Genomic DNA, 19,485 nt, shown 5'->3' on the forward strand with positions numbered 1-19,485 from the left:
AGCGGGAGGGGAGGATTGTCCACTCCCCCCCTCCTCCAGAGCGCCAGGAGGCCAATCAAAAGCGATCAACTCCTGCCCCCGCCCCCCCGTACACACACACACACACAGAGAGAGAGAAAGAGAGAGAGAGAGAGAGAGAGACAGACAGACAGACAGACAGACAAACAGACAGACAGAAACACAGATCCCGGTCTCAAAGCCAGCCGAGGATCTGCAAGGCGGAGCGGCGGAAAGCGCCCTAGGGTGGAACACGGGCCTGCAGGGGGCGCTCCCGGGCCGCTGGCCAGATGTGGCTGCAGCAGCTGCAGCGGCAGGAAGAGGAGGCGCTGGGGAAGGCGGCTCCTCCTCCTCTCTAGGGCGCCCCACTTCCTGGCTTTAACCCCTGGCAGGCGCTCCTTCGCCAAGGGAGGATCCCGGCGGCGCCTCCGCGAAAGAGCGGAGCCCGGGGAGAAGCGGGGGCTGCGCCATCCGGATCCTTCCAAGGTTGGTCGGGAGGTTCAGCACCGGGACAGGGGGAAAAAAGCCCTTGGCCGGAGCCCGCTTCGCTGCTCGGGGGCCGCCCTCCCTCCCCTCCCTGCCCCTTCCCTGGCGGGGGCTGCTGAGCAAAAAGCAGGGAGGGAGGGAGGGTCGAGGAGCCGGAAGGGCCGTGGGCTGCTTGCGAGAGGAAGCCCGACTAGACGGAGCCCCTTGTAGGCTCGAGCCCCTCCTGCAGAAGCCCCTCTGCCCGCCTGGCTGGAAGGGGTGGGGTGGGGTGGGGAGGGGGGAGGCAAGGAGGAGAGAGAGGTGGGCCAGGAGGCCTCTTTGGGGAGAGGAGTGAAGATTTCCCCCACCACCACCACCGAGAGGGATCCCCTCTAAGTCTCCCAGCCGGTCCGTTCCTTTCCCTGTCATCGAGAACTTCCAAGATTGTGGTTCTCCTAGAAGATGGAGGGCAAAGAGGTAGCCGGGAAAGCCCCAAAGGTGGAGGCGGCCAGACAAGAGTTCCTGGAAGGAGGAATTCACCCGGGGGGCCTCCATCAGGACCGGCCATTGAGGGGATTCGGCCACCTGGAGGCCGAAGAACCCCGAGAGGTTTGCAGCCACCTCCATCGTCTTTGCCTTCGGTGGCTGCAGCCAGAAAGGAACACCAAAGCTCAGATGCTGGACTTGGTGGTCCTGGAGCAGTTCCTGGCCGTCCTTCCCCTGGAGATGGCCAACTGGCTGCGGGAGTGTGGAGCCGAGACCAGCTCCCAGGCTGTGGCCCTGGCGGAAGGCTTCCTCCTAAGCCAGGCGGAGGACAAAGAGACGCAGGTGAGGGGAGGGGACATGTCACCCTACAGGAAATGTGATTCTTAGTTACGCTAAGAAGTCCTCACCAGAATTCGAATACAAGAAAATGTCACTGCGTAGGGGTGCTTGGTGTTCTCGGAGCTCGGCTGTGTTTTTTCTTGCAGACGTTTCATTACCAAACGAGGGAACGTCATCAGGGCTAAATGCTACGGTCGCTACAGTGCTACCTCACCAGCACAGATGATGTTAACGTGGTTTGGTAATGAAACGTCTGCGAGAAAAGAACCAAGCTCGGAGAGCACCAAGGACCCCTCAGTCCTTCTCCTCCTCCTCCTCCTCCTCCTCCCTCTTGCACTGATGATGTTCCCTAGTTGGGTCATGAAACGTCTGTGAGAAAAGAACCGAGCTCGGAGAGCACCAAGGACCCCACAGTTCAACTGTGAGCTACAAGTGTTCTCTTCCATCAAATTTCACGTGTGCCTTTAGGAAATATGTTGGGGCGGATGGAAAGTCAAAAACACTCCTCCCTCCCCACTTAGAGATGGTGGAGATGGGTTGTCTGGGACTGAAGATGAGAATCTTCCTTTCCCATCATCCAGCCCCCACCCTCTAAATTTTTCCCTTTGGGTCTTCACATGCAGGAAGGCTCCAGTGAAGTGGATCCACGTGGACCCAAAGCAAAGGGGGAACCATCACGGGTGACATTCTTTAGGGAGATCTCTCAGCAAGAAGAAGCTCAAGATATCTCACCAGGTCAGTGACTATCCTTTCTTCCTTTTCTAGACATTTTAATCTTCCCTGTACACCGCCGAGTCCTCCAGGAATAGGGCGGTATATAAATTTAATAAAATAAAATAAAATAAATAAAAGTATACCTCTGGATTTTCGGGAATTCTAGCCTGAAAGAAGTCTGACTTCTTTCATCTTCAGGAACTTGTTTTGTAGGAGTCACTTCAGTCTGGAAGGTGCTTTATATTGTGCTGTTCCAGAAATTGTTAACAATATGTTCTAAAATTCTTCCTGCGGTCCCTTTATTTTGTAGGGGACCGTACAACATCGGTGGACTTCTTTGAAACCTCTTCCCCTTTTTCTAGTGGAGCAGCAAGAGCAATTCAGCTGCCAGCTCAGGTAGGAGAAACCTAGCAACTATGATTTGCTGTAAGGAAACCTCCAATTCATTAAAGAGCTGAGGGCACCATAATAATTCCCATTGCAGGAATCAAACCTGTATATATGGTATGTATCATGTTCAACTTGTCAAAATGTTCCCCAAACTCTTTGCAGATACACTACATGCTTCAATGGATTACAGACTGCCAATATATGATCTTTAGGGCAGGGGTCCCCAATCCCTGGTCCGTGAACTGGTACCGGGCCGCAGCATGCCAACAACTGGTCTGCACAAAGAAGCAAAGCCCCATCCATGGGATGCGGGCAGGATGAATGAACCTTTATTGTCAAAGTACAACCATGTATACATTGAGATTGGCTGAGCCTCCCTTCATGCCCCCAGCTTACAGTGACACAAACCCTCCATCTTATTATACCAGGTGAACTAATTGCACAACACACCGGCCTCACAAGTCAATTATGCATAAAGTTTATAAAAAATATTTCCCATTCAAAAGCCTAACAGCCCATGGATAAAAGCTGTTTTTCAGCCTGTTGGTGCGTCTGGCTATACTCCTGTATCTCCTATCCAAGGCCAGGTGCTGTGATCTGCTGAGAGAACACCATCCATATAGGCTGTATCTCTGTTCCGTGTCAAAGACACTGGTATAATTTTCCCTTGGTAGGTTTAGTTCTCATCCAAGCAAGTTTCAAAGTATGAGTGGTTTTCAAAGTCGTTTAAAACGTAGAATGTGGGCACTGTATATCCTCTATCAAGTCTAGTCTTTGATCCATGCACAAATCCTGGTATTAGAGTGCCACAGCTTTGGATAGTTTTCTCAATTTTAGGCCTTGCAGTGGACAAGTTTTTTGTTGTTGTTATTTTTAATAAGAATTGGCCGTTTGTCCTCAGTGTATTAACCACAGCACTTAGAGATCTGTAGAATTTGTAAATGATTTCTGGCTTTGAAACTAATTCAAAATTTTGGCTTTGGTTCAACCGATGCGCTAAAGGGCCAAAATTTGTGAATAGTGACCACAACTGTATTTACTGTTAGCTGGGAATGCTGACTCTGGCCCAGATGTCATTAAAGCTGTTGATTTCATTTATTCAATATAGATTCTGCATAACTCTGAAAAAATCTCAGAATAATAGATAGATAGATAGATAGATAGATAGATAGATAGATAGATAGATAGATAGATAGATAGATAGATAGATAACCTTTATTGTCAGTTTTTACTGTGGGCACAATGGCACACATTAAAAATGAAATTTAGTTGCTTCCTCTCTAAGTGTACACATACATAACACACATTTAAACATACTATAAACAACTTATGTATGGACCTACACCCTTACATATAAGTAACATATAAATATTAATCACTCTCCATCTTGAAAACATAATGGAAGGAGGAAGCTTTAGAGTTCTCAAGGTTAATACTGTACGGGACAAAACTGTGACTGAATCGGGATGTTATAGTAATATATTGTTTATAGTAATGCCAGTAATGAAAAAAAAATGGTGGGGACATAAAGTTGAAGAAGTAGTAAAAAATGAGCAGGTTAAAATATTGTGGGATTTCTGAATACAAACTGAAAAGGCTCATGTTGTTGTTAGTTGCAAAGTTGTGTCCGACCCATCGTGACCCCATGGACCGCAAGTCTCTGCCCATGAGGGACAGGGGAGATTGGGGACAAACGGTGAATGGGTGTTCTAGGGAACAAGGGCAAACTTCCACCTTTAGGTTGTTTGTGAATTCGACTGGGATATTTTTTTCTCCCACCCCCACTATATTATCCTTGGCCCCAGGCACTATTGAATCTTTAAAGGGTGCTATAGTGATAAGAGAGGAGGTGGCTCCAGTGTCAATGAGACATTCCTATGCCTTTCCCCCTATGTTGATGTTGTTAGTTGCAAAGTCGTGGTCCAACCCATCGCGACCCCATGGACAACGTTCCTCCAGGCCTTCCTGTCCTCTACCATCTTCTGGAGTCCATTTAAGCTCACGCCTACTGCTTCAGTGACTCCATCCAGCCACCTCATTCTCTGTCGTCCCCTTCTTCTCTTACCCTCAACCTTTCCCAGCATTAGGCTCTTCTCCAGTGAGTCCTTCCTTCTCATTAGGTGGCCAAAGTATTTGAGTTTCAACTTCAGGATCTGGCCTTCTAAAGAGCAGTCAGGTTGATCTCCTCTAGGACTGAGCGGTTTGATCGCCTTGCAGTCCAAGGGACTCGCAGGAGTCTTCTCCAGCACCATAGTTCAAAGGCCTCAATTCTTTGGTGCTCAGCCTTTTTTATGGTCCAACTTTCACTGCCATACATTGCAATCGGGAAGACCATAGCCTTGACTATACACACTTTTGTTGGCAGGGTGATGTCTCTGCTTTTTAGTGTGCTGTCTAGATTTGCCATGGCTTTCCTCCCAAGGAGCAAGCGTCTTTTAATTTCTTGACTGCAGTCCCCATCTGCGGTGATCTTGGAGCCCAGAAAAATAAAATCTGTAAATAAATAAATCTGTAAATAAATAAATAAATCTGTAAATAAAATAAAATCTGTCACTAGAAAAGGCTCATAACACCCCAGATTTAATTGTGGTTGAAAAGAAGTGAATGTAGATAATTGACGTGGCAGTGTCAGGGAATAACAGAGTAGAAGACAAGAACTGGAGTAGATCATAAAATACCAATGAAGGTGAATATTTGTAGCTCAGGATTGAAATGAGGGGTCCTTAGTGCACTCTGATCTTAGCTTGTTTTCTTGCAGACGTTTCATTATTGTAACTAGGTAACATCATCAGCACTGATGAAGTTAGGGTAATGAAATGTTTTCAAGAAAACAAGCAAGCTCAGAGAGCACCAAGGATTCCTCAAATCATAAAGATCTGAAAATTAAAGTTGAAAGGTTATGGCATAAACTAGCTGCAGTGGCCCCCAGGATTATTAGCACCCTGTGTGTAATCTTGGACAGCACTTAGAAAAATGCACGTATTTCCATCCATCAATTAAAAAGGCCACATTGCTTAGACCATGGGTAGGCAACCTTGGCTCTTTTATGCCTCGTGGACTTCAACTCCCAGAATTCCTGAGTCAGCTGCTGACTCAGGAATTCTGGGAGTTGAAGTCCACGAGGCATAAAAGAGCCAAGGTTGCCTACCCCTGGCTTAGACCAACACATATACTACACCAGTACATTCCGACATCCAAGGTTTTGGGGATGAGTATGAGGGCCAACATCAGCTAAAAACTGCCAGTTGTGATTTCACACTATTTTGTATCTACTTCAAAAAACAAAGCAGGTAAGAATTAAAAAAAAACACCATATGGCAAATGTGGCCAGCAACAGAGCTCACAATGGACACTGTAGCCTAAGCTAGGTTTTAACCATTCTGAAACCTTCATCAGAGCCGGAAATTCCCCGATTTCAGGGTCTCTAAAGTTGACCCTGTTTAAGAAGGGATCCAAAGTACCATGGGAGATAGGGGATGCCTCAAATAACTGGGTCCTAGGCCATTGTAAGTCATAGTCAGCACCTTGAATTGCACCCAGAAGCAAATTGGCAGCAGTGCAGATCACAAAACAGAGGCATACCAAGACATTTTCATCACTGCTCATGCCATTCTGGGCCGGTTGAAGCTTCCAGGTGGTTTTCAAGGGCAGACCTACATAGAGTACATGGCAGTAGTCAAATTCCCTGGGACTTGAATGACCAGAGGGCCTCCTCATCCAGGAAAGAGCACAATTGGCGCACTAATTGAAGTTGCATAAAGGCAACCTTTGCTATGGTGCCCTCTGCTCCTTAAGCAGGAGCTGTAAATCAAAGATGACTTCCCATGCCCAGATTATGTGCCACCCTTGAATGGGGAAGAATAACTTCATTACCAGGCTAGGTAACATCTTCAGCGGCGTTTAGGGGATGTCTGTGTCAGTGCTCTTCTGTTTTGTAAGGGCTTCAGGGGTGGGTGTGTCAAGTGAGGGTCTTGTGATGGGTCAGGTGTGAGTCATCAGAGAGAATCTTGTGATGGGGAGGTTATTTCAGGTCAGGATCAGTGGAGGGTGTGAATTATCAGTGGGTCAAGTGTGAGTCATCAGCGAGTCATCTTATAAACAGAAGTGCTCTGACACAGACAAACGCCGCTGAAGACGTTACCTAGCCTGGTAACGAAACACTCGGAAACCAACCCACCAGCTTGGAGAACGAACCTTTCCCCTCATCTTATACCCGAGCTACAGACATTCGCCACTATTACAAAGTACACCCAAGGTTAGAGTTACAATCTCCCTGGATCTAAGTGGCCCTAACAACCACAGCCACTCAGTCTTGGTAGGACTGAGCTGAAGACATGTTCCATCCAGGCCCTTACAGCCTCCAGGCAGAGGGACACTTAGACAGCCTCATTTGACCAGCCTGAGTTCAAAGCCCAGTGGTTTCATGTGGGTGTTGAATTGAGGGGGGGAGAGCATCCCATAAAGAATGACATCTCCCTCCCACTAGAATAGAATAGAATAGAATAGAATAGAATAGAATAGAATAGAATAGAATAGAATAGAATAGAATAGAATAGAATAGAATAGAATAGAATAGAATAGAGCTGGAAGGGACCTTGGGGGTCTTCTAGTCCAGACCCCTGCTCAAGCAGGAAAATCTATACCGTCCCAGACAGGTGAATGTCTAGTCCAGACATGTCAAACTCGCGATATCACTTGATGTCGCACAGTTTATCAGGACGGTTTTGCCATTGACAGCAGTGGGGTGGGCGCAGCTTCCGGATGACACGTCCTGCCTGTGGGCCAGCGGTTTGACACCCCTGGTCTAGTCTCTTCTTAAAGATCTCCAGTGATGAGGTGCCCACAATTTCTGGGGATAAGCTGTTTCACTGGTTGATTGTCCACAATGTCAGGAAGTTTCTCCTTAATGCCAGGTTGCTTCTCTCGTTGATCAGTTTCCAACCGTTGTTTCTCGTCCTGCCCTCTGGTGCTTTGGTGAACAACCTGGCTCCCTCTGCCTTGTGGCAGCCCCTCAAATACTGGAACATGGCTATCATGTCTCCCCTATTTCCTCTTTTCTTTAGACTAGCCAAACCCAAGTCCTGCAGCCGTTCTTCATATGTTTTAGTCTCATCAATACTGACCGAAAACAGCCCTGAAGAAAGGAAGAGAACCATCACAAAATAGTTCTCCCAGGTTCCCGTGTCCAAGAAGGCTTGTTGTTGTTGTTGTTAGCTGCGAAGTCGTGTCCGACCCATCGCGACCCTATGGACAATGTTCCTCCAGGCCTTCCTGTCGTCTACCATCTTCTGGAGTCCATTTAAGCTCACGCCTACTGTTTCAGTGACTCCATCCAGCCACCTCATTCTCTGTTGTCCCCTTCTTCTCTTGCCCTCAACCTTTCCCAGCATTAGGCTCTTCTCCAGTAAGTCCTTCCTTCTCATTAGGTGGCCAAAGTATTTGAGTTTTAGCTTCAGGAACTGGCCTTCTAAAGAGCAGTCAGGTTGATCTCCTCTAGGACTGACCAGTTTGATCGCCTTGGGAATCGCAGGAGTCTTCTCCAGCACCACAGTTCAAAGGCCTCAATTATTTGGCGCTCAGCCTTTCTTATGGTCCAACTTTCACAGCCATACATTGCAACAGGGAAGACCATAGCCTTGACTATACGCACTTTTGTTGACAGGGTGATGTCTCTGTTTTTTAGTGTGCTGTGGCTTTCCTCCCGAGGAGCAAGCGTCTTTTAATTTCTTGGCTACAGTCTCCATCTGCAGTGATCTTGGAGCCCAGAAAAAATAAAATCTGTCACTACCTCCATTTCTTCCCCATCTATTTGCCAGGAATTGAGAGGGCCGGATGCCATGATCTTGGTTTTCTTAATGTTAAGAAAAAGAAGGCTACCAAGAAGGCTATCATAGCTGATAGCATCAAAAGATGCTGAGAGATTAAGAAGAACAAGGAAAAAGGCACCACTTCCAGCCTAGTTTTGCCACAGGTCACCATCAAGCACAACCAAGGTTGTCTCCACACTGAATCCTAACCCTGAATCCTGCCTGAAACAATTCAAAATAACCTGCTTCCCCCAGGGTTCTCAGTGGCTGCAGGCTGAGCACCTTCTCAACACCTTACCTCCTTAAAAAGTAACTTAACCTTTACATTCTGTGTCTTGCTACATGTCAACCCTGCCTCAACATGAACCTTGAGTAAAAACGAACCTTGACTCCAAGGTCAAGTGAAATACAGTAGGGCAAAGAGCTGTAAATCACGCACCAAAAATCCCCAAGCGTAATTCTCCCCTCTCTTAGATGCTTCCCATTGCTTGTCCCTCATGTCCAGTCAAATTTAAAGGAGATGTTTTGGGTCAGAAGTGTGGGCTGGTACGCAGCCAGCGGTCTGACCTTGAATCCGTGTCTCTGGCAGATACAATGAACCGTTATCCTCCCCAATTCTCCTCCCTTTCATCTTCCCCCATGGCAAACTGGCACTAAGCAAAGCGTGGGGTGGCAGTTCTGACGCTACAGTTCATTATATAACAGTCTTGATTGTTCTAAGCCAGGGGTGGCTCAGGAATTCTGGAAGTTGAAGTCTACGAGTCATAACAGAGCCAAGGTTGCCTGCCCCTGATGTAAGCCATGACGTAAAGGGCCACAGAAGTCAGCATCTGTGGGATCATCTGATTTCCTTTCTGTCTTTTTGCACAATGTTGCTTTTCTTCTGGGTCTAATGTAAAAAGACTTGGGGGGGAGGAAATTGATTTTTATATATGTTGGTGGCAGCAAGACTGCTCTACGCCAAAAAACGGAAGGATGTTTCGATTCTCACTATGGACGAATGGCTACAAAAGCAAAAAGATTTTGGGTTAAAGACGTTTATGGTTGGAGAAAATGACTAAAAAACAAACAGACTGTACACCAGATTTATTTTCCTTAGGAATAATAGGAGCCAATTGTGAGAGAGATTGCAGATACCTAATACTATACATATTAACGGCAGCAAGAATTGTATTTACCCAACATTGGAAATGTTGGGCAAATATATAATGAATATATTAAAAAAGGTAAAGGTTCCCCCGCACATGCGTGCTAGTCGTTTCCGACTCTAGGGGCCGGTGCTCATCTCCGTTTCATAGCCGAAGAGCCAGCGCTTGTCCGAGGACGTCTCCGTGGTCATGTGGCCGGCATGACTAGATGCCAAAGGCGCACGGAACGCTGTTACCTTCCCACCGTAGTGGTCCCTATTTTTCTACTTGCATTTTTACGTGCTTTCAAACTGCTAGGTGGGCAGAAGCCGGGACGAGTAACAGGCACTCACTCTGCTATGCGGCACTCGGGATTCGACCCGCCAAACTGCCGACCTTCTGATCGACAAGTTCAGCGTCCTAACCCACTGAGCCACCGCGTCCCTTACATAATGAATATATATATATATATATGTTTGTGTGTGTGTGTGTGTGTGTGTGTGTGTGTCTTTGGTTATTCGGGTTTTTCCCCGCGTAGAACTAAAGTTCTACGCGGGAAAAAACCCGAATAACCAACGATCCACATACGAACACCCGCGAAAACCTCAGAAAACATATATATATGTTGTTGTTGTTGTTGTTAGCTACGAAGTCGTGTCCGACCCATCGCGACCCTATGGACAACGTTCCTCCAGGCCTTTCTGTCCTCTACCATCTTCTGGAGTCCATTTAAGCTCACGCCTACTGCTTCAGTGACTCCATCCAGCCACCTCATTCTCTGGCATCCCCTTCTTCTATTGCCCTCAATGTTTCCCAGCATTAGGCTCTTCTCCAATGAGTCCTTCCTTCTCATTAGGTGGCCAAAGTATTTGAGTTTTAGCTTCAGGATCTGGCCTTCTAAAGAGCAGTCAGGTTGATCTCCTCTAGGACTGACCGGTTTGATCGCCTTGCAGTCCAAGGGACTCGCAGGAGTCTTCTCCGGCACCACAGTTCAAAGGCTTCAATTCTTTGGCGCTCGGCCTTTCTTATGGTCCAACTTTCACTGCCATACATTGCAACTGGGAAGACCATAGCCTTGACTATACGCACTTTTTTTGACAGGGTGATATCTCTGCTTTTTAGTGTGCTGTCTAGATTTGCCATGGCTTTCCTCCCGGGGAGCAAGCGTCTTTTAATTTCTTGGCTGCAGTGCCCATCTGCAGTGATCTTGGAGCCCAGGAAAATAAAATCTGTCACTACCTCCATTTCTTCCCCATCTATTTGCCAGGAATTGAGAGGGCCGGATGCCATGATCTTGGCTTTCTTAATGTTAAGTTTCAACCCAAGTTTTGCACTCTTCTTCACCCGCAACAAGAGGCTCTTTAGTTCTTCTTCACTTTCTGCCATTAGAGTGGTATCATCTGCATATCTTAGGTTGTTGATATTTCTTCCAGCAATCTTAATTCCAACTTTTGATTTATCTAGCCTTGCCTTTCTCATGATGTGCTCTGCATATGTTAAATAGGCAGGCCGACAGTATACAGCCTTGCCGGACTCCTTTCCGAATTTTGAACCAATCAGTGGTTCCGTGTCCAGTTCTCACTGTTGCTTCTTGGCCTACATATAGGTTTCTCAAGAGACAAATAAGATGGTCTGGTATGCCCATCTCTTTAAGAACTTGCCACAGTTTGTTATGATCCACACAATCAAAGGCTTTAGCATAGTCAATGAAGCAGAAGTAGATGTTTTTCTGGAACTCTCTAGCTTTCTCCATGATCCAGCGTATGTTGGCAATTTGATCTCTAGTTCCTCTGCCTCTTCGAAATCCTGCCTGTAGTTCTGGTAGTTCTCGATCCACATACTGCTGGAGTCTAGCTTGTAGGATTTTAAGCATAACTTTACTAGCATGCGAAATGAGTGCAATGGTGCAATAGTTTGAACATTCTTTGGCACTGCCTTTCTCTGGACTTGGAATGTAAACTGATCTTTTCCAATCCTGTGGCCACTGTTGAGTTTTCCAAATTTGCTGGCAAATTGAGTGTAGCACTTTTACTGCATCATCTTTTAAGATTTTGAATAGCTCAGCTGGAATACTGTCACCTCCACTAGCTTTGTTGTTGCTCAGCTTTTCTAAGGCCCACTTCACTTCACATTCTAGGATGTCTGGCTTGAGGTCAGTGACCACCTCATTGTGATTATCAGGGACGTTAAGCTCATTCTTGTATAGTTCTTCTGTGTAATTTTGCCACCTCTTCTTAATCTCTTCTGCCTCTTTTAGGTCCCTGCCATTTTGGTCCTTTATCATGCCCATTTTTGCATTAAACGTTCCCTTCATCTCTCCAATTTTCTTGAAAAGATCTCTGGTCCTCCCTATTCTATTGTTTTCTTCTATTTCTTTGCATTCTTATCTCTTCTAGCTATTCTCTGGAATTCTGCTTTCAATTGGGCATATCTTTCTTTTTCTCCCTTGCCTTTCGCTTCCCTCCTTTCCTCAGCTATTTGCAAAGCTTCTTCAGACAGCCATTTTGCTTTCTTGCATTTCTTTTTCTTTGGGACAGTTTTGGTTGCTTACCTGTTCTACAATGTTGTGAACCTCTGTCCATAGTTCTTCAGGCACTCTGTCTATCAGATCTAATTCCTTAAATCTATTTGTCACCTCTACTGTATATTCAACAGGGATATGATTTAATTCATACCCGAGTGGCCTAGTGCTTTTCCCTACTTTCTTCAGTTTAAGCCTAAACTTTGCAATGAAAAGCTCATGGTCTGAGCCACAGTCAGCTCCTGGTCTTGTTTTTACTGACTGTATAGAGCTTCTCCATCTTTGGCTGCAGAGCATATAGTCAATCTGATTTCTGTGTTGACCGTCTGGTGATGTCCATGTGTAGAGCCGTCTCTTGGGTTGTTGGAAAACAGTGTTTGCTATGACCATCATATTCTCTTGACAAAATTCTATCAGCCTGTGCCCTGCTTCATTTTGTACTCCAAGGCCAAACTTGCCTGTTATTCCGGTTATCTTTTGGCTTCCTACTTTAGCATTCCAATCCCCCATGATGATAAGGACATCATTTTTTGGTGTTAGTTCTATAAGGTGCTGTAGGGCTTCATAGAACCGGTCAATTTCATCCTCTTCAGCACTGGTGGTTGGGGCATAGACTTGGACTACTGTGATATTGAATGGTTTGCCTTTGATTTGAACTGAGATCATTCTGTCATTTTGAGAATTGTATCCCAGTATTGCTTTTCCTACTCTTTTATTGACTATGAAGGCTACTCCATTTCTTCTAAGGGATTCTTGCCCGCAGTAGTATACCTGATGGTCATCTGAATTAAATTCACCCATTCCTGTCCATTTTAGTACGCTGATACCTAAGATGTCGATGTTCAGTATTGTCATCTCTTGTTTGACCACATCCAGCTTTCCTTGATTCATGGATCTTACATTCCAGGTTCCTATGGAGAAAAAATCTTTACAGCATCTGACTTTCCTTTCAGCACCAGACACATCCACAGCTGAGTGTCCTTTTGGCTTTAGCCCAGTCGCTTCATTCTTTCTGGCGCTACTAGTACTAGCCCTCTGCTCATATTGGACGCCTTCCGACCTGAGGGCCTCATCTTCCAGTGTCATATCGTTTTGCCTTTTGGTATTGTCCATGGGGTTTTCATGGCAGAGATACTGGAGTGGGTTGCCATTTCCTTCTCCAGTGGATCACGTTTTGTCAGAACTCTCTGCTATGACCATTCCGTCTTGGGTGGCCCTGCACGGCATAGCTGATAGCTTCATTGAATTATGCAAGCCACTTCGCCACAACAAGGCAGCAATCCATGAAGGAGTGTAAGTGTGTTATTGTATTGTTAAATGGATCCTATTCACACTATTGTTAAATCTTGCAAACTGTATTGTTGTAATCACTTTTGTTATTGCTATGATGTTGTTCATTCTAAGAGGGGAGGGGTGTAATGTATTGGGCTTGAGTGTAACACCACGTGGTAAGCTGGAGCTAGCTAATGGCTCCCAGCAACTCAGGCACCCCGTCTTCAGTGCTGCTATTGGCTGCCCCTACGCATCAATAGGTTGCTTTAAACCTATTGGCTGCCGCCTAGGGGCCAGGCTACAAATTGCTGCAGCTGCAGCTCAGTTCTCCAGTTCAGATCCTGCAAGAAATAAACCATGCTCTTTGCTGAACTCACTTACCTTGCTAGGCCCCAAACATGGTTCGAATCTCAGAAGGGTATGGCTGACTGATGAAAACAAATAAGTTTGAAATGCATATCAGTCTCCCTTTAATTCTTTGTTAGCAATCTAAAAAATTTACACAAATATGAGCTGTCACTGTTGTGACTACTGACTGTCGATGGCCTTTGGTTTGGCTGATACAGGAAATAAAGATTTGTCTCATGTTTGGGGCCTAGCAAGGTAATCTAAATAGTTAACAAGCATTTAACACATATCTCCTTTGCTTCTCAGCTAACAAAGTGAGATAGAGCTTGTGACCTAGAGGTAAAAACAACTGCCTAATGTGCAGTCGGCCCAGGTTCGAATCTCAGAAGGGTATGGCTGACTGATGAAAACAAATAAGTTTGAAATGCATATGTTGTTTACCCCAAAGGGGAATAGCATGTAGCATGATGGATATATGTAGTGTATGTATGTGTGTGGCCTCTGTGTGCCAATCCTTTCTTGAGTTTTTTTTCTCAGGAATGTTCTTGTTCTCTTTCCAGACTGTTGTGTCCTTCCAGGAGGTAGCAGTGTGTTTCACAAAGGAAGAGTGGGCTCTGCTGGATTCCATGCAGAAATCCCTCCACGGGGAAGTCATGATGGAAAACTCTAGAAATGTGACTTCTCTGGGTAAGGGCCCTCACTTCTCTGAGTTCATGGTGGAGCTGAAAGCAAGTAAGAACGAATCAAGCAGAAGTCCCTATGCAGTCATTTGTCCCTGAAACTTTTCCCTTCTTTCTTTTTCATGATTTTCATCATTTCCATCTACGCATGACTTTCTTTTCCTTTCAAGTTGTCTTTCATGCATTTTGCAACTGGATCCATGTTCCTTCTCTCCTTTTTGTATTCAGTCCATATTCTTTGAAACTCTTGGTCGTCTATATTCCCATTAATGACATGGTGAGCCATATAATCAGTGCAAAGTTGTCAAATAAATAATTACTGTACGAGCAGGGAAGACGAAAAGATTCAAGGATGAGAATACAGACCCAATAATCACAGAAAATGCATTTTCACTCCTCCCCATCAAATTACATCAAATTCACTGTTACCAGTGAACACCAAAGGTCCTTTTTCATCAGAGGTTACTTTTAGATTTGCATCTTAATCCTCTTTCCTGTATCCCCCTAGAGATCTGGCAGGACATATAACATAGTGATGTCAAACCTTTTAGAGACCGAGTGCCCAAACTGCAACCCAAAACCCACTTATTTATCGCAAAGTGCCAACACGGCAATTTTATCTGAATACTGAGGTTTTAGTTTAAAAAAAACAACTCATACATTAACATCTTTTGTCTTAAAAGAAAAACAAAACAACAAAGTTTTCAATGATACAAATAACTTTTTACTGGAAGGTAAAAGTTTGCATTTGGCATGCTTTTGAACAATTAATGTGATTTTTGGTGTTGTATGCTTGCTGATAATTTGTCTAACCCTGGCTTATACTTTGTAAGTTTGAGAGCAACACATACAGCACTCAGGTCATCTGTTAGTCTTTTTCTGGTGTCAGATTTGATATAATTCAAAGCTCAAAACAGCGCACTCACTCTGGAGGCTTGTTTTGGCTAGGAAGAGGCTTGAGAAATGGCTTTTTCCTGCAAAAACCTAACCAAAGAGCAAGGCGTGCAGGCCCACAGAGAGGGCTCCAAGTGTCCCCTCTGGCACACATGCCATAGGTTTGCCACCACTTACATATAACTTCATAAATGATGGTTGATTATGTACATACCTATCCAACATGCATACTTTGTGGTTCTGATGTCCAGAGCTTTCAATTATGAAAAAACCTTTCCTGATTGTTTTGACAATAATGATGGAAAATATTTCCCCTAGCCAATCCAGGTTAATGACAAGATGCAAAAATTTTGTGTTCGCTTGATTGACTGCAATTGGCTAAAATCCAGAATTCTAATGCTTGCAAGCAAACATCTCAATCCGTTGAACTAAAACACATTTTCATTACTGCCTTTTTTTTCTTTCCTCTTCCTTTTTGTTCATTGGTTAAATCTTTATTTATTAGCAAGGGGGGAAAAACAGCTCATGAAATCAGTGGGAAATACTTCAGCAAAGGAATAAGATTTGAAATAGTTGTGTAAACAAAATCTGATACCGTGGTATCTCAGCAATCATTGTTCATTGGCTCCGGGAAGCATGATGAGTACCAAAAACGATGAGTACCAAACAGATTTTTTCCCATAAGGAATAATGTAGTGATTCACAAGGCAGCTGACAACAACAAGTTCTAGCTTGTGTGTTGTGTGCCAAACAAATGATGAGCAGCAGGACAAAATGTTGGTGTCAAAATGCATTTGATCAGTTTCAAAGCAGTTGAGTACTAACTAAGGTACTATTGTATAGGTTGTAACAATATAGAAAGAGAATTCTGGAAATGCTGATCAACTCCCATTAGAATTAGCTTATTAACTAATAGAAGTTGATCTTTGGTGCCTCATCCAGTTTCTGTGTGAAAGGTCTTACGGTAGAAGATTTACACTTTTTAAAAAATCTCTCTTTTTTTTCTTTTTCTCATTCATTCCCCCCCCCTCCCCCAAGTAGGAGATGAGCAGGAAACTGTGAATGATCAGGAACTAGATAGAGGGATGTCAGAAACATTCAAAGAAGAAGTGGGACAGGAGACTCCTGAATGTCAATGGAGCTCAAAGATACACAACGAATACCACCTTCAGTATATGGGAGATAATGCATCCCTTTCCCAAGGTGTGGAAGTCCTTGAGTCCTCAATCCAGCAGGAACAGATGGAAAACAGAACTAACTCTTGGCTACTACATAGCACCGTGTTAAAAAATAACTTGGACCTAGATAATCAGGGTGCAACCGAGACGGAATACAACTATGATGAAGGCAGAAACCCTGAATTGTCTTGCGGGCCAACCTTCCCTCCTCCTTCAGGTCCAGAAATCCACACTGGGGAGAATTCCTATGAATGCAAAAAGTCCGGAGAGGAATTTGGTGATCCCGATAACCTTGCTTCCCATAAAACAACACGCACGGGCAAAAGAGCGCATAAATATCTAGAGCATGGAAAAAAGAGCCTCAAACAGAGCAGTCTGCTTACTGCCCAGACGAAGCTTCACAATGAGAAACCATATCAATGCAAGGAGTGTGGAAAGAGCTTCAGGAGCAGCAGCCACCTAACTTCCCATCATAGGATCCACACTGGAGAAAAACCTTATAAATGTATAGAGTGTGGAAAGAGCTTTAGGCAACGCAGTCATCTTATTTCTCACAGAAGGATCCACTCAGGTGAAAAACCATATACGTGCATCGAGTGTGGAGAGAGCTTCAGGCTGAGCAGTCAGCTGACATATCACATGTGGAACCACACGGGGGAGAAGCCGTATAGTTGTGCGGAATGCGGGAAAAGTTTCAGCAATGTCAGTTCCCTCACTTGCCATAAAACCATCCATACGGGTGAGAAACGATACAAATGCACGGAGTGTGGGAAAAGGTTCAGGAACAGCAGTCACCTTACTTCCCATAAAAGGATCCACACAGGGGAGAAACCATATAAATGCACAGAGTGTGGGAAGTGCTTCAGAGACAGCTCTGCCCTGGTGTCTCATAGAACAATCCACACAGGAGAGAAACCATACAAATGTATGGAGTGTGGAAAGAGTTTCAGCCAGGGATACTCTCTTACGACCCATCAGATGATCCATTCAGGGGAGAGACCATATAAATGTATGCAGTGTGGAAAGAGCTTCAAATGGAATAGTCACCTTACTGCACATCAGAGGATCCATACGGGAGAAAAACCATACAAATGTGTGCAGTGTGGAAAGAACTTCAAAAATAGGAGTAATCTCACTAGCCACAAAAGGATCCACACAGGTGAAAAACCCTATAAATGCATGGAGTGTGGCAAGTGTTTCAGAGGCAGCTCTGCCCTTATTTGCCACAAAACCATCCACACGGGAGAAAAACCATATAAATGCATTGAATGCGGAAAGAGCTTCAGCAGAGGCAGTTCCCTTACTTTCCATAAAAGGATTCACACAGGGGAGAAACCCTATCAGTGTCTGGAGTGTGGAAAGAGCTTCAACCAGAGCAATTCCCTTATTTTCCATAGCAGTGTCCACACGGGGGAGAAACCATTTAAATGTGCAGAGTGTGGAAAGAGCTTCAGCAAAGAAGGTTGCTTTATTTCCCACAAAAGGATCCACACAGGGGAGAAACCTTATCAATGCCTGGAGTGTGGAAAGACGTTCAGACTGAACAGTCAGCTTACATCTCATCAAAGGATCCACACGGGAGAAAAACCATACCACTGTATGGAGTGTGGAAAGACGTTCAGATTAAGCAGCGATCTTACTTCCCATAAAAGGATCCACACGGGAGAGAAACCGTACGAATGCATGGGATGCGGCAAAAGCTTCAAGCGCAGCAGTGACCTTACTTCCCATAAAAGGATCCATACTGGAGAAAGACCGTATCAGTGTATGGAGTGTGGAAAGACCTTCACAATGCGATCGTCCCTCACGTCTCATAAAAGGATCCACACAGGGGAGAAACCGTATCAGTGCACAGAGTGTGGAAAGAGCTTCCGTGAAAATGGATCTCTCACTATTCATAAGAGGATCCACACAGGAGAGAAACCGTATCAATGTATGGAGTGTGGAATGAGCTTCAGGTTGCGCAGTCAGCTTGCGTCTCACAAGAGTATGCATAGAAGTTTATCCATAGAGCCTGCACTGTAGGAGAAAAAAAATGGCATTGGTTAGAATAGGCAAAACCATCCCCTTCCTAGGGGCAAAATGAACCCTCTCTACTCAGCCATAGAAGGCCAAGGAGTACAGAGATACTGAGAGGCGAGCAAAGGCTTTGGAAAGCAAGGCCCTTGTATGACAAGCCATAAAAAATATCCCTAGGAATTTACTAATGTTCGTATAACACACTGTTCACTCAAATACACCACCATTATTTTTGCAACTCTGTTCCACTGTCTCACGGATTCCATATCTGTCTTCTCTAACCGAGGCACCCATCGCATACATGCTTAACACAATTATTTTCAACAATCGTATGTATATTCTCGTTTGTGTCAGTGTATAAGGAGAGACCTCCCTTTTTAGATTTTTGCTTCTGCTGTCTCTAGTACTATAATAAATATATTCTTCGGTGGACAGTGTTCTAGTTTCCCTTTTGAATTAAAATCTTGGGATGGTTTGTGGGAGACTCTAATCTCGGAGGGAAAAGATTCAGTTATGTTTCCTGCTGGCGCCAACATGGGTTTCATTGGGTGTTGAAAGTATAGGAGCAAATGGAGGAGAATATTTGTAGCTCAGGGTGGAAATGATGGGTCCCTGATGCTCTTTGAGTTTGGTCTTTTTTCTTGCACACATTTCATTACCAAACTAGGCAACACCATCAGTGCTGGGTATAGGAATAGTTTATAGTATAGTATAAGGTAAAGGTTCCCCCGCACATGCGTGCTAGTAGTTTCCAACTCTAGGGGCCGGTGCTCATCTCCATTTCAAAGCTGAAGAGCCAGCGCTTGTCCGAGGACATCTCCGTGGTCATGTGGCCGGCATGACTAGACGCCAAAGGCGCACAGAATGCTGTTACCTTCCCACCATAGTGGTCCCTATTCTACTTGCATTTTTATGTGCTTTCGAACTGCTAGGTTGGCAGAAGCTGGGACGAGTAACAGGCACTCACTCTGTTACGCGGCACTTGGGATTCGATCCGCCAAACTGCCGACCTTCTGATCGACAAGCTCAGCGTCCTAACCCACTGAGCCACTGCGTCCCTTATAGTATAGTATAGGAACAGTTATATTATTGTTCCTCAATGAATCCGTTAGGAAACAGTTTTGTAACTTTATGGAGGTTTTTGGAACTTTATTTTCATTGGACCATGATGATCCAACCGTTTAAAGGGTGACCCACCAGTGTACAGGAAATAAACTCGGTGCTTCTTTCTGGCAAAGCTATATTGAT

The 19,485-nt window shown here is 44.9% G+C and overlaps 1 protein-coding gene across 1 annotated transcript; it reads left to right on the forward strand.

The window, feature by feature from the left end:
• Positions 1–287: 287 nt before the first annotated feature.
• On the forward strand, positions 288–18,669 carry LOC310633317 (uncharacterized protein; the record flags this gene model as incomplete). The annotated part of the gene is made up of 6 exons (XM_083351019.1): positions 288–310; positions 357–483; positions 1,911–2,022; positions 2,312–2,397; positions 14,027–14,198; positions 16,079–18,669. The coding sequence occupies 6 exons, from the start codon at positions 288–290 to the stop codon at positions 18,241–18,243; spliced, it is 2,685 nt and encodes an 894-aa protein (XP_083207145.1). The 3' UTR covers positions 18,244–18,669.
• Positions 18,670–19,485: the final 816 nt, after the last annotated feature.

The sequence above is a fragment of the Vipera ursinii genome, assembly GCF_947247035.1.
Source record: "Vipera ursinii genome assembly, chromosome: 2".
Taxonomy (NCBI): domain Eukaryota; kingdom Metazoa; phylum Chordata; class Lepidosauria; order Squamata; family Viperidae; genus Vipera; species Vipera ursinii.